Source organism: Moschus berezovskii, chromosome 27 (assembly GCF_049115385.1).
Source record: "Moschus berezovskii isolate FMDL1 chromosome 27, NW_MosBer_1.0, whole genome shotgun sequence".
Classification (NCBI taxonomy): domain Eukaryota; kingdom Metazoa; phylum Chordata; class Mammalia; order Artiodactyla; family Moschidae; genus Moschus; species Moschus berezovskii.
In genome coordinates, this window is record NC_142486.1 from 29,093,627 (window position 1) to 29,108,468 (window position 14,842).

At 38.8% G+C, this 14,842-nt stretch overlaps 1 protein-coding gene across 7 annotated transcripts in view; it reads right to left on the reverse strand.

Annotated features, from left to right (window-relative positions):
• Positions 1–14,842, reverse strand: part of MRTFB (myocardin related transcription factor B) — a 295,702-nt gene that overhangs the window by 48,926 nt on the left and 231,934 nt on the right. For all 7 annotated transcript variants that reach the window (XM_088833187.1, XM_055409527.2, XM_055409522.2 and 4 more), the window contains one exon: positions 4,972–5,037. In XM_088833187.1, coding sequence (XP_088689313.1) covers positions 4,972–5,037 — 66 coding nt within the window. The remainder of the gene's footprint in view (positions 1–4,971; positions 5,038–14,842) is intronic.

Genomic DNA, 14,842 nt, shown 5'->3' on the forward strand with positions numbered 1-14,842 from the left:
AGTGGTGGGAAAATCTGGCAGATCATCAAACCAGTTTCTTTAAAAAATTCTTTTATAACCTCTGGCTTTTTTTTTTTTTTGGCTTTTCTATTTATTTTAATTGGATGATAATTACTTTACAACATTGTAATGGTTTTTGCTATACATCAACATGAATCCTCTGCCTTTAAAAAAAAAACAAAACAATTATTTTGGTTGTGCTGAGTCTTCATTGCTGCATATGGGCTTTCTCTAGTTGCAGGGAGTGGGGGCTACTCTTCGTTGCAGTGCTCAGGTTTCTCATTGCTATGGCTTCTCCTGTTGCGGCTCAAGGGCTCTAGAGCACAGACTCAGTTGCCACACAGCTTGTGAGATCTTCCTGGACCAAGGATCAAACTCATGTCCTGTGCACTGGCAGGCAGATTCTTAACCACTGGACCACCAAGGAAGTCCCTATCAAACCAGTTTCTGATACCTGGTTTGACCAAAACACGAGATTTAAAATATGTAGATAATTAACAGTAGTTCAAAAAAAAAAGAGACCCCGGTTAGATTCTTGGGTCAGGAAGATCCACTGGAGAAGGGATAGGCTACCCACTCCAGTATTCTTGGGATTCTCTGATGGCTGAGACAGTAAAGAATATGCTGGCAATGTGGGAGACCTGGGCTCAATCCCTGGGTTGGGAAGATCTCCTGGAGAAGGGAATGGCTACCCACTTCAGTATTCTGGCCTGGAGAATTCTGTGGACTGTATAGTCCATGGAGTCACAAAGAGTCAGACATGACTGAGCGACTTTCACTTTAGAATAAAAGGTTTTCACTGGGAAAGACATCTTATCACACAGAAAAATCTGTGTAACCCTTATCACAAACTAGAAAAAGCCAACAGCAATGATTGTGAAGACTGGAAAGCGTAAGTGCATTCTGTAATTTCTTTCTAGTTTTTTAAGTCAAATGAATTACTTCTTAGAGAAAATCAATTTTTAGACTAAGGCCCCCAAATAATCCTAACAGCCTATACAAAACAACCACTCTTCTCCTCTAAAATATAAAATCACCTCCAAATTCGGTGAGTATGTCAGTTCATTTCAGTTGCTCAGTCGTGTCTGATTCTGCAACCCCATGGACTGCAGCACGCCAGGGTTCCCTGTACATCACCAACTCCCAGAGCTTACTCAAACTCATGTCCATAGAGAGAGTGATGCCATCCAACCATCTCATCCTTTGTCATCCCCTTCTCCTCCTGCCTTCAATCTTTCCCAGCATCAGGGTCTTTTCCAATGAGTCAGCTCTTCTCATCAGGTGACCAAAGTATTGGAGTTTCAGCTTCAGAATCAGTCCTTCCAATGAATATTCAGGACTGATTTCTTTTAGGATGGACTGGTTGGATATCCTTGCAGTCCAAGGGACTTTCAAGAGTCTTCTTCAACACCACAGTTCAAAAGCATTAATTCTCCGGTGCTCAGCTTTCTTTATAATCCAACTCTCACATCCATACATGATCACTGGATAAACCATAGCTTTGACTAGATAGACCTTTGTTGGCAAAGTAATGTCTCTGCTTTTGAATATGCTGTCTAGGTTTGGCATAGCTCTTCTTCCAAGGAGCAAATGACTTTTAATTTCATGGCTACAGTCACCATCTGCAGTATTTTTGGAGCCCAAGAAAATTAAGTCTCTCACTGTTTCCATTGTTTCCCTATCTATTTGCCATGAAGTGATGGGACCGGATGCCATGATCTTAGTTTTCTGAATGTTGAGTTTTAAGCCAACTTTTTCACTCTCCTCTTTCACTTTCATCAAGAGGACCTTTAGTTCTTCTTTGCTTTTTGCCGTAAGGGTGGTATCATCTGCATATCTGAGGTTATTGATATTTCTCCCAGCAATCCTTGATTCCAGCTTGTGCTTCCTCCAGCCCAGCATTTTGCATGATGTACTCTCTATATAAGTTAAATAAGCAGGGGGACAGTATACAGCCTTGACATACTCCTTTCCTGATTTGGAACCAGTCTGTTGTTCCATATCCAGTTCTAACTGTTGTTTCTTGATCTGTATACAGATTTCTCAGGAGGCAGGTAAGATGGTTTGGTATTCCCGTCTCTTTAAGAATTTTCCACAGTTTGTTGTGATCTGCACAGTCAAAGGCTTTGGTGTAATCAATAAAGCAGAAGTAGATGTTTTTCTGAACTTTCTTGATGATCCAACTGACGTTGACAATTTGATCTCTGGTTCCTCTGCCTTTTCTAAATCCAGTCTGAACATCTGGAAGCTCATAGTTCCCATATTGATGAAGCCTGGCGTGGAGAATTTTGAGCATTACTTTGCTAGTGTATGAGATGAGTGCAATTGTGCAGCAGTTTGAACATTCTTTGGCATTGCCTTTCTTTGGGACTGGAATGAAAACTGACCTTTTCCAGTCCTGTGGCCACTGCTGAGTTTTCCAAATTTGCTGGCCTATTGAGTGCAGCACTTTCACAGCATCATCTTTTAGGATTTGAAATAGCTCAACTGGAATTCTACCACCTCCACCAGCTTTGTTCGTAGTGATGCTTCCTAAGGCCAACTTGACTTTGCATTCCAGAATGCAAACCTGGCTCTAGGTGAGTGATCATAACAGCATTGTGATCATGGTTATCTGGGTCATGAAGATCTTTTTTGTATAGTTCTCTGTATTCTTGCCACCTCTTCTTATTATCTTCTGCTTCTGTTATGTCCATACCATTTCTGTCCTTTGCTGTTGCCATCTTTGCATCAAATGTTCCCTTGGTTATCTCTAATTTTCTTGAAGAGATCTCTAGTCTTTTCCATTCTGTTATTTTCCTCTATTTCTTTGCATTGATCACTGAGGAAGGCTTTCTTATCTCTCCATGCTATTCTTTGGAACTCTGCATTCAAATGGGTATAACTTTCCTTTTCTCCTTTGCCTTTCGCTTCTCTTCTTTTCTAGGCTATTTGTAAGACCTCATCAGACAACCATTTTGCCTTTTTGCATTTATTTTTCTTAGGGATGGTCTTGATCACTGCCTCTTGTACAATATCACGAACCTCTGTTTGTCACTTCCACTGTATAATCATAAGGGATTCGATTTAGGTCATACCTGAATGGTCTAGTGGTTTCCCTACTTTCTTCAATTTAAGCCTGAATTTAGCAATAAGAAGTTCATGATCTGTGCTGTAGTCAGCTTCCAGTCTTGTTTTTGCTGACTGTATAGAGCTTCTCCATCTTTGGCTGCAAAGAATATAATCAATCTGATTTTGGTATTGACCATCTGGTGATGTCCATGTGTAGAGTCTTCTCTTGTGTTGTTGGAAGAGGGGTGTTTGCTTTGACCAGTGCGTTCTCTTGGCAAAACTCTGTTAGCCTCTGCCCTGCTTCATTCTGTACTCCAAGGTCAAATTTGCCTGTTACCCCAGGTATCTCCTGACTTCCCACTTTTGCATTCCAATCCCCTATAATGAAAAGGACATCTTTTTTGGGTGTTAGTTCTAGAAGGTCTTGTAGGTCTTCATAGAACCATTCAACTTCAGCTTCTTCAGCATTACTGGTTGGGGGACAGACTTGGATTACTGTGATGCTGAATGGTTTGCCTTGGAAATGAACAGAGATCACTGTGTCATTTTTGAGATTGCATCCAAGTACTGCATTTTGGACTCTTGTTGACTATAAGGGCCACTCCATTTCTTCTAAGGGATTCTTGCCCACAGTAGTAGGTAAAATGGTCATCTAAGTTAAATTCACCCATTCTAGTCCATTTTAGTTCACTGATTCCTAAAATGTCAATATTCAATCTTGCCATCTCCTGTTTGATCACTTCTAATTTACTTTGATTCATGGACCTAACATTCCAGGTTCCTATACAGTATTACTCTTTACAGCATCAGACTTTACTTCCATCACCAATCATATCCACAACTGGGTGTTGTTTTTGCTTTGGCTCTGTCTCTTCATTCTTCCTGGAGTTATTTCTCCACTGTTCTCCAGTAACATATTGGACACCTACCGACCTGGGGAGTTCATCTTTCACTGTCCTATCTTTTTGCCTTTTCATACTGTTCAGGGGTTCTCAAGGCAAGAATACTGAAGTGGTTTGCCATTCCCTTCTCCAGTGGACCATGTTTTGCCAGAACTCTCCACCATGACCTGTCCATCTTGGGTCATCCTACACATCATGGCTCATAGGTTCACTGAGTTAGACAAGGCTGTGGTCCACGTGATCAGTTTGATTAGTTTTCTGTGATTGTGGTTTTCATTCTGCCTGCCATCTGATGGGTAAGGATAAGAGGCTTATGGAAGCTTCCTGATGGGAGAGACTGACTGAGGGGGAAACTGGGTCTTGTTCTGATGGGCAAGGCCATGCTCAGTAAAACTTTAATCCAATTTTCTGTTGATGGGCGGTGCTGTGTTTGGTGATTAAAGGGAAAGAATCACCTTAGACAAATATTCTAAAATTAATCAACTCAAAAATGAAGGGATGAAGCTTAAAGCTACTTGGGAAAATACTTGGGCAAGGAAGATTTTATTAATTATAAATAGGATGTTTATTCGTCCTGTAATTGAGATGCATAATTATACCATCATCTAGCAAAGATAATTAATTTGAATTAAACAAATAAGGCTTTGAATTAATTTATTATGCTACTTTTGCAAGTATCTTTGGATTCACTTAGCTCTAGAGTAATTATTTCAGTTATTTTACAACTATGGCTGGAATTTGAATTGAAGAACTGGTATTAGCCTAATTATAGAAATTTAAAGGTGCCTTTTGAGTATATAAAATCCAAGTCCATCTTTTAAGTTGCATCTGGTTTCCACAATGTACTTTAAATGATTCCGTTGGCAATGCTAATGCCTGGTTTTTCCTTGTAAATTCATTGAATAATTGTATATGGATTAAATGGATAACACTGAAAGTAGAGTGTGATGCAGCTTCTTCTTAGACATGCCCATGTAGTTACATCACATTAGAAACGACAAGGACGCGTCAATCTTACGTGGCATGATGCCCTGGTCCACTAGTTGTTCTCTCGTCCTCCTTTGTTGCAGCCTCAGCTGGAGCACTGTAAAAAGGAAATAATCACCATTGGAGTTTACATGCAACTGAAGGGTCCAGAGGAGGTATAATTAAGCTTAATTAATCTTCTATTTCATAATTGAATAGGGATACTACCTGCCACCATTCAGCCTGTCAAAAAAAAAAAAACCGTTTGTGATTTCTGCCTGTTGGGTGAACACTGAAGTTCTTTCAGCATATTTTTTGCTTAGTCAGTTAATAATTTTAAGTTAATGATTAAAGCTAATAAGATTTTTTTTAAATAAATAAAATCACATCATAGTTAGCAAATAAAAATAGTTGGCTTATACATTCTTATTAATAAGATTCCTTAGTTTTTTAAAAAATAAGTTAATAGCAAAAATGTATTTTAAGGAAAGATTAATGTACTTGGAGGAACTTACTCCATCTGGAATAAATCTTAAATAGTTTTAAAGAAGGCCAACTTCATAATAAAAATAAGATTTATGAGATACTACTAATGACCCAAGGGAAAATTTCTGAATTAAGACCTTAAAGTTTAATAATCTGTGTACAAACATAGCAATGTATCTCATTCTAGAAGTTCTAAGAAAGCCATAAATCAACTGATACCTAATCATTTTAATTAAAGAGTAAATGAATCACTAAATGTGTAGAAAACAAGGTACATATCACAAAATGGGGAAATCCTGTTGCCCAAATTTAATAATATATATGTATTTTCCCCAAGATTTCTCAGGCAGATTCTTTTCATAGCATCTCTATGTTTCTATCTGGAAAGTGAGCTGATTTCAAAAAAGAGTAACAAATGAATAACTATGAAGAACTTTTTCCTTGGTTTACCCTACATTCAATTTTAAGTTTCCATGTTTAATTTTTATTTCAGACCATGGATGAAAACCAAGGTTAGGATTATTAAGGGCACACTTTAGGGTTGTCAATATGCAAAAAAAGAAAAAAATTACCTGTGTGTATTTCTTAAATGGTAGGGAAGGAAGACAGTTCTTTTTTTTTTTTTAAAGCAAGTGTGTGATGAGCCTGTTTGGACCAGGCTCAAATGCAATGCCCATAATGGTTCTGACTCGCAGTTAACCCCAAGGTCTGACCTGCGGGACCTGCGGCCCTCATGTCACAGCGTTGCTTTTCGCTTGTGCTGACTGCAGAGCAGAGCCCACTCTTAGATATACTTCAAAAAGAGACCTGACTGTAAAATGGCTTTTAAATATATTTTTGTATTCATTGCTAAATATAAATGTCATTCTTTACTCAATACCGAAAAAAATTTTTTATCTACTTCATTTGGGGGCCATGGTGGCTCAGACGGTAAAGTGTCTGCCTGCAGTGCGGGAGACCTGGGTTTGATCCCTGGGTTGAGAAGATATCCTGGAGAAGGAAATGGCAACCCACTCCAGTACTCCTGCCTGGAAAATACCATGGATGGAGGAGCCTGGTAGGCTACAGTTCACGGGGTCGCAAAGAGTCGGACACGATTGAGCGACTTCACTTTCACTTTCCTTTGGGGGCCATAGGACCACAAAACTTCACTGCCATCTCATTTAGAACTGAAGCAATTGAGATAACATTCTATTACACACAGCAAAGAAAAAATTGAGTCAAAAAATATATGCACATGGTTCTCATATTAGAATGTTTTGCGATTCTCTGAATCAATTATGCTCTAAAGCGAAGACCTCTTCCCTGATAACTTACAGTTCATTGAGAATAGTATGTTCCCACTGTACCTCACTAGGAACAAAAATAACCAGAGAGATGACCTGTGGATCTGAAAGCACCCAAATGTCTGCATACTCTGACATTCTTTTGTGAATGTCAAAGTTAATGCTTGTCTGAAATCAAGGTGGTTATATTCAAGATGCAGAATCCCAAGAAAAGAATACTGAGAAGAGAAAAGGGTCAGAACAATCTCTAGTTCAAAGGCTGACACTTCTGGAACATGGTGGTCCATGTCTGTTGGAGAGTCCCCAGCAGTAGTATTTTTCCTTCCTCCTGAGGGAGTCTTCAAAGAAAGAGTAAAATAGAAAGGGTAAAGAAAACATCAACACCCCCCTTGTTTGGTTTAAAACAAACAAACAAACAAACAAAGCATCATACTAGTGAGACAAATGTGTCAAACACGATACATATTTTTAGGCAAATGGCATCTTGGAATGAGGGTGGACATGCATACTTTATTAAATATATCCCTATTATTGATCACGTAGGTTGTTTCCAATTTTTTCAACTCCTATAACTAATACTATGGTGGATTTTTTTGTGTGTATAAAGTTTATTCCTGATTTCCAGTTATTTCCTTAATTCCTAAAATCCTAATGTGGTCCATATAAGGCATGGCCATAAAGTAAGGAGACTAACTTGTATGCAAACCATCATCTTTGAAATTATAGTAGATGTGTGAAAACATGAATATAGACTACTTTATATCTGCTGCAATTAGAGAAAAATTTTCTAATTAATTTTTGAATTTTTCCAAGATGATGTGGGTTATTACCTCTTAGGGTTAATGTTCATGGTTTCCTACTACATTTCAACAAAGAGAAAAATGCATATAATTTTGAAAATTCTTGGTGTTATTCCTTGTTACAACAGACAAAAAACAATACTGTGTCAACATATGTGGTTTTTGTTTGTTTATTTTAGCTGTGCTGGGTCTTTGTTGCAGCTGGTGGGCTTTACTGCCTAACAGCACATGGGATCTTAGTTCTCTGGCCAGGGATTGAACCTGCGTAGAAAGGTGGATTCTCAACCACTGGACCACCAAGGAAGTCCCAACATAAATGTTTTGAACTTGCTCTTTTTTATATACAAGAAAAGTAAAAACTTTATTTTAACCACCATTCTGAAAAATGAAAGGTAGCTTATCTAACAGCAAAGAGGAAATGTCATTCTTCTTCACCATCAGAAATAGCTCAGATAGTAAAAAGTATCATCTTTTAGTTCCTTTCTCCTGAATCTTAAATGGGTTAAAGCGCTTCTAGAACAAGACTTTAGGATTAGTTTCCAATATTTAAAAACAAAAACAAAAAAACCCCTTACAATAATGTGTTTCATATAATATTTATACCCCCTTCAAATGTTTAGCTGCTTTCTGAACCAAGATGATTATGTCTATTCTCGTTTGTTTCTATAAATAGAATGTTTGAAATGTTTCCATAATATGACATAACTAAAGTGCCTTTTCACTCTAAAGAAAAAAACTCATATTAGCAGCATTTTAAACAACATACAGCAGTTTAGCATGAGTTGAATAAGCCAAAACAAAGCACAGTTTTTGGCCAGGGGACTTGCAAGGGGACATCTGAGGACTGTATATTACAAAAACAAGGCAGAAATGACACCTTCTGGGAAGCAGTATAGCAGGCAGCCATGGTCTTAGAAATTCTTTATAAACAGCTAGTTTCAGTTATGGGGTATGAAGGAGGGTGGGATTAGTAAGTGTAGGGGGAGATGAGTGTTTGTCTGCAAGGCAGAGAGAAGATTTTATGTATGTTATTTAATTACAAGACAGGACAGAACAAACTGCAGAATTATGAGGGGAGAAAAAACACAGGCAAACCCTGAGCCAGTCAAATGAAAGCTGGGTAAATCAATGGCAAAAGCAAAGATGGGAAACTAAACAATACTCTTGTATTGACTCTGAAGATAATATTAGGTAAAAAACAGACCTTGGTTCCATTTTTTTTAAATTATTTTTTAAGATGTTTGAGTAGTTAAGAGAATGAAATAGTTGGACTTCGGCAAAAATTTATTTTGCATTGTTAAATGCATAGAATAACAAAACAATTTAGAAAAACCAACATCTTCACATTATCTTTTGAACTTAGATACAGGAGGGATTAACTGGCCCCTAAATTAAGACCCTGGAGGAGGAAAGGGCAGCCCACTCCAGTATTTTTGCCTGGGAAATCCCATGGACAGAGGAGCCTTGGCGGGCTACTGTAATTCTGTAGATTCCCATATTTTTAGTGCTTTACTGTGAATGGGTATTTTGTAGTCACAGAGTAAGCAGTCATATCTTGAATACTTTCCTTCTAAGCCTGGGACTCAGAAATGTATCAATATATGTACCAATAATTTCTCTATTTAAAAACTCATGTTTTGTAAGAATATTTCTATTAAAATAAAAGTGACACATGTGCATAAAAAACGTCATTAAAAAAAGTAAAAGATATTTTCTCAGATCAGTCTCTGTAGGCAAAAGAAACAAAAGCTTTTTCACAGGAAAGGAAATCATAAACAAAATGAAAACCCAACCTATGCACTAGAAGTATTTGCAAATGATGCTACTGACAATACCGAAAATATACAAACAGATCATACTGTAGCTCAATATAAAAATTAAAAAAAATCAAACACCCCAATCAGAAAATGGGCAGAAGATGAAAAAGACATTTCTTCAAAGAAGATATACAGATGGCCAAGAGGTACATGAAAAAGAGGTTCAATACTGCTAATTATTAGAGAAATGAAAATCAAAACCACAATGACCTCACACTGATCAGAATGGCCATCATCAAAAAGTTTACAAATAATAAATGTTGGAGAGGGTATAGAGAGAAGGGAACCCTTGTACACTGTTTGTGAGCATGTAAATTGGTGCAGTTGCTCTGGAAAACAGTATGGAGGTTCCTTAAAAAGCCAAAAACAGAGTTACCATATAATCCAGCAATCCCAGTCCTGCATATGTATCCAGAAAAAATGAAAACACTATTTCAAAAAGATCCATGGACCCCACTGCTTACTATTTACAGCAGCCAAGACATGGAAACAACCCAAGTGGCAATAAAGATGATTGATTTAAGAAGATGTGGTATATATATAAGATTAACAGATACAAACTACTATAAGAAACACATAAGCAATAAAGATTTACTGTATAGCACAGGGAACTACATTCAATGTCTTGTAATAACTTTTAATGGAAAATAATCTAAAAATATGAATCATTTTGCGATACACCTGAAACTAACACAGTATTGTATACTTCAATTAAAAAAGTGAAAGCCAGTCCATCCTACCAGAGACCTCCAGTCCTCTTCCACAAAGGTAACCACTGTTAAATTTCTATGGTTCTAGAGAATGTTTTGTGAATATTCTGGCAATGTTAAATATAGACTAAGCAAAGGAAATACATGGGATGGGATCATGCCATTCACAGTTTGATTATTTACTTAAAAAAAAAAAACATGGAATCTAGGTCCTTCTTCTGACTGGCTATAGCTAACATATGGATGTATCAATTGTGTACTCTTAAGTTTCCAGATTTCCTGCTAGTATTGTTATTAACAGTGCTGCAATGCTGGCAAAGGTTGGGGGCGGGAGGAGAAGGGGACGACAGAGAATGAGATGGCTGGATGGCATCACCAACTCTGTGGACATGAGTTTGAGTGAACTCCGGGAGTTGGTGATGGACAGGGAGGCCTGCGTGCTGTGATTCATGGGGTCGCAGAGAGTCGGACACGACTGAGCGACTGAACTGAACTGAATGATTTTCTTCATTTTGTGGCATCCCATATGTTTGTGCTTGTGTGTAAACACTTAAATACAAATACACACATCTGAAATTTTGATAGAGTCACTCTGCAATCCAAATGGTTGCACCAATCTATTTCCCCATTTACAAGATAAAAGAGGACCTTTTTGTTCATCCCTTCCCCACAATATACATCATCAGGCCATAAAGTAATTTTTAAATTCAGAAACAAAGATCACTTACTCTTAGTCACAACTACCAACAATATCATGCCAAACAGTAAAATTTGATGTAACTAGTGAACAGTAAGGGAACAAGAACGATCAAAAGAATTAGTGAGGGTGATGGGGCTGGTTTTTCACTGAGTGCAGAGATATTTACAGTGGGTATCAGAAGAACTGGTTAAGTTCTCTCTTGTAAACCATACATTGATTTATAAATTTGGTAGAATTTTTCTCCTATTCCAGGATAGAAACCTAGTAAGCATAAGGCTTCTCATTTTTTTTTTCAACTCCAACACAGCTGAGAGATGTAATGGAGAGATTTGATACACATTTAGAACAAAATCAACACTATGTGGTAAAGGACTGGATGTTGTGTTTGAAGGAGAAAAGATAAAGATGGTGCCTGGGATTCTGGCTTAAGAACCTGGGTAGACCATTAACTGAGATAAACAACACATGATGGCCATTTAGGGAGCTCAGTCTTGGATATGCCTTAATTAGAAGTGGAGATGGCAAAGTGACAATTGGTTCCACAGTTCCAGATTTCAGAAGGTAGGTCTTGGCAGGAGATTAAAATTTGGGAATTGTCACTTATGTAGTATTTGAAGCCATGGGAGTTTGCCAAGGTAGAGAATATAGAAAGAGGAAGCAAGAAGCAAACCCAGGAGCAAGCTCCTAGGAATTCCAACTTAAAGCCCACTTTTATAGGTCAGATGGGGGTGAAAGTCCATAAAAGGAAACAAGTGGAAGACGCCCAAGGAAGAGGAGGAGCCTGGAGAGTGTGTGTAAAAGTGTTTCCAGAAGGGACTCATGACCAACTGGGCCCAATGCTGCTCTTGCAATACATGGAGGAGCTGCTCTGTGGAATGATGGATGGAAATGGGACTCAAAGAGGTTAGAGAGTAAGGAGGGGTGAGTGTGAGAATGACAGTAATGGAAGAAATGCTTTCAAGATATTGCGCAGCAAGGTAGGAGGGAGGTGAAGGCTTGAGGGGTGTGGAACTTAAGGCTGGAACATACCTGAACAGTTTTATAAGTTATAAAGAGCAAGAGGGGAAGGGGGTGGGGTTGGGAAGGGAGAGAACAGAAATTAATGAATATGAATGAGAATAAAAGAGAGAGTAAGAGGCAGCAGGCTTCCTGAAGGGGGGTGGGATTCAGAGGAAACAAGAACATCACTTCCTCCATCATGACAGGAGGGCACAGAGAAGTGCATATGACTGCAGGTGGGTTTATAGATTTGGTCTGGGATGTCCAGCAAATTTTCAAATGATGGCTTTTAATTTCTCAGAGGAGGAGGAGGAAAGATCATCTGTTCAAAATGAGATGCATATGAAGGAAAAGTCAGTTTGAGGCCAGTGAAGAAGGTCTGAAATACTCATTGCAGACAAGTTGGAAAAGAAAAACATGGTTATTTTTCCCTAAAATGATCCAATTCATAATGTAACAGCTTAGGGGAAGAGAAGTCAGTCCAGAAACAATCAAGTCACTCAATGGCTCTGAACTATATAATTTTTTATCAGAGAAAAAGACCACAAGATACAAAATTAGAACATTTGGCAGTTCTTTCTCAAGCTCATCACATAAAATTTTTAAGTTAAGAACAGTTGCATCCCCGCCCCGCCCCCACACGTTCATAGCAGCACTAGTCACAACAGCCAAAAGGTGGGTACAGTTCTGATGCCATCAACACATGAACGGACGAGCAAATTCTAGTCTATCAATACAGTGGAATACTATTCAACTGTAAAAGAAGTGAAGCACTGTGTGACAACATGGATGAATTCGAACAATATTACACTAAGTAAAAGAAGCCAGATGGCAACAGGTCGAATATTATATGATTCCACACTGCTGCTAAGTCACTTCAGTTGTGTCCGACTCTGTGCGACCCCATAGATGGCAGCCCACCAGGCTCCCCCGTCCCTGGGATTGTCCAGGCAAGAACACTAGAGTGGGCTGCCATTTCCTTCTCCGATGCATGAAAGTGAAAAGTGAAAGTAAAGTCGCTCAGTCGGGTCCGACTTTTAGCGACCCCATGGACTGCAGCCTACCAGGCTTCTCTGTCCATGGGATTTTCCAGGCAAGAGTACTGGAGTGGGGTGCCATTGCCTTCTCCATAGATGTGAAATATCCAGAACTGGTAAACAGAAAGAGACAGGTACTCTGGTGGCTGCCTGAAACTGGGAGAAAGTAACTGCTTCATGACCACAAGGTGTTCCCTTGGACTAATGAAAACATTTTGGAACTAGATAGAGGTGTACTCACACAACCCTGTGAATACATTAAATGCCCCTGAAATTGTTCACACTTTAAAATAGTTACTTTTATGTTAAGTGAATTTTATCTCAACAGAAAAAATGGAACAGCTGGCAGAACAGACCTTAAGAAACTATTCAATAATCAAATTTCTTAATTCCCACCCATGGCTGGCTAGCCCCCCTCACCATCATAACTCCATTAACCACCAATGGTGACTTTATCTTCTAATGATTTGATGACTACAATAACAACTATATATTACATTGCATTCCCTGACACACCAAATTGTAGGTTTTGTTGTTCTGGGTGGGGCTTCTAATTCCCCTTCTAGACTTTGTCCTTATATTCTAGTACCTTTTACAATGATCGCCATATAGAAACTTTAATAAACATGTTTTACTTAATGTTACATGGTATACTTACAGCATATAACTGAGTTACTATTTTCTAAGGAAAAAGAATTCTAGCCAAATTTAAGAATAAATACCAAGAGGATTTTGTATGTGGCAAGTGATTATCATGGGACAGAACCAACATTTGTCTTGCTTAGTTGTATGAATTTGAGGCTTCAGACATTTTGGAATTGATGTTGGTGACATCTAATAATGTTTAAAATCTAATTGTTTTGAAGGTAAAAGAAGACTGAAAAAGGGAAGGCTAAGGGCAAAGGAGTAGAGAAGAGCATGGAAAACTGGTAGACAGTAATTTCACCTCCATTTACAATTAATGTGAAATTCAGCTTGTATTAGAGAAGTGTAAAAGTCAATCCTAAAGGAAACCAACTTTGAATATTCACTGGAAGGGCTGGTACTGAAGCTGAAGCTCCAATACTTTGGCCACTGGAAGAGACCCTGATGCTGGGAAAGACTGAGGGCAAGAAGAGAAGGGGGGGTACAGAGGATGAGATGGTTGGATGGCATCACTGACTCAAACTCAGAGAGACAGTGAAGGACAGGGAAGCCTGCCATGCTCCAGTTGTAAGAGTCAGATACGACTTAGCAGCTGAACAGTAACAACAAAAAGCACTTAAGTACTCTCATAGCTTGGAGAAGGCAATGGCACTCCACTCCAGTACTCTTGCCTGGAAACTCCCATGGATGGAGGAGCCTGGTGGGCTGCAGTCCATGGGGTCGCTAAGAGTCAGACACGACTGAACGACTTCACTTTCACTTTTCCTTTCATGCATTGGAGAAAGAAATGGCAATCCACTCCAGGGTTCTTGCCTGGAGAATCCTAGGGATGGGGGAGCCTGGTGGGCTGCCGTCTACGGGGTCGCACAGAGTCGGACACGACTGAAGTGACTTAGCAGCAGCAGCAACTCTCATAGATGGTAAAAAGAAGCAACCGAAGATTACAGACCTTTTGTTGTATTTTCATGGGTCTAATTTGCCAATTATAAAATAAAGTTCAAGTTGTTTAAAATAAAGGAATACAAAGAGGCCAGAAATAAAATGGTGGTTTGTCTTGTAAGAGTCACGCTATCTGTACTGATTAAGCAAACTCCAACCACCACTTCTTGTCTGAAGCAAAATCAGAGTGACAGTATACACTCTGAACCTCTGATACTACCAAGTACAAACAGCATTTTGAGCAGGCATTTTTATATTATGATTATTTTCCATTTAGAAAAAGGAGAGACAACATTGTTAATAAAAAAAAAAAAATGCAAGTAAGTGTTTGAAAGTTAACCTTAGGATTTCTCTGGTGGTCCAGAGTTAAGAATTCGCCTGCCAATGAAGAGGACATGGGTTTGATCCCTGGTCCAGGAAGATCCCATATGCCTCAGAGCAACTAAGCCCTGAGCCACAATTACTGAGCCTGTGCTCCAGAGAACGAGCCACGAATACTGAACC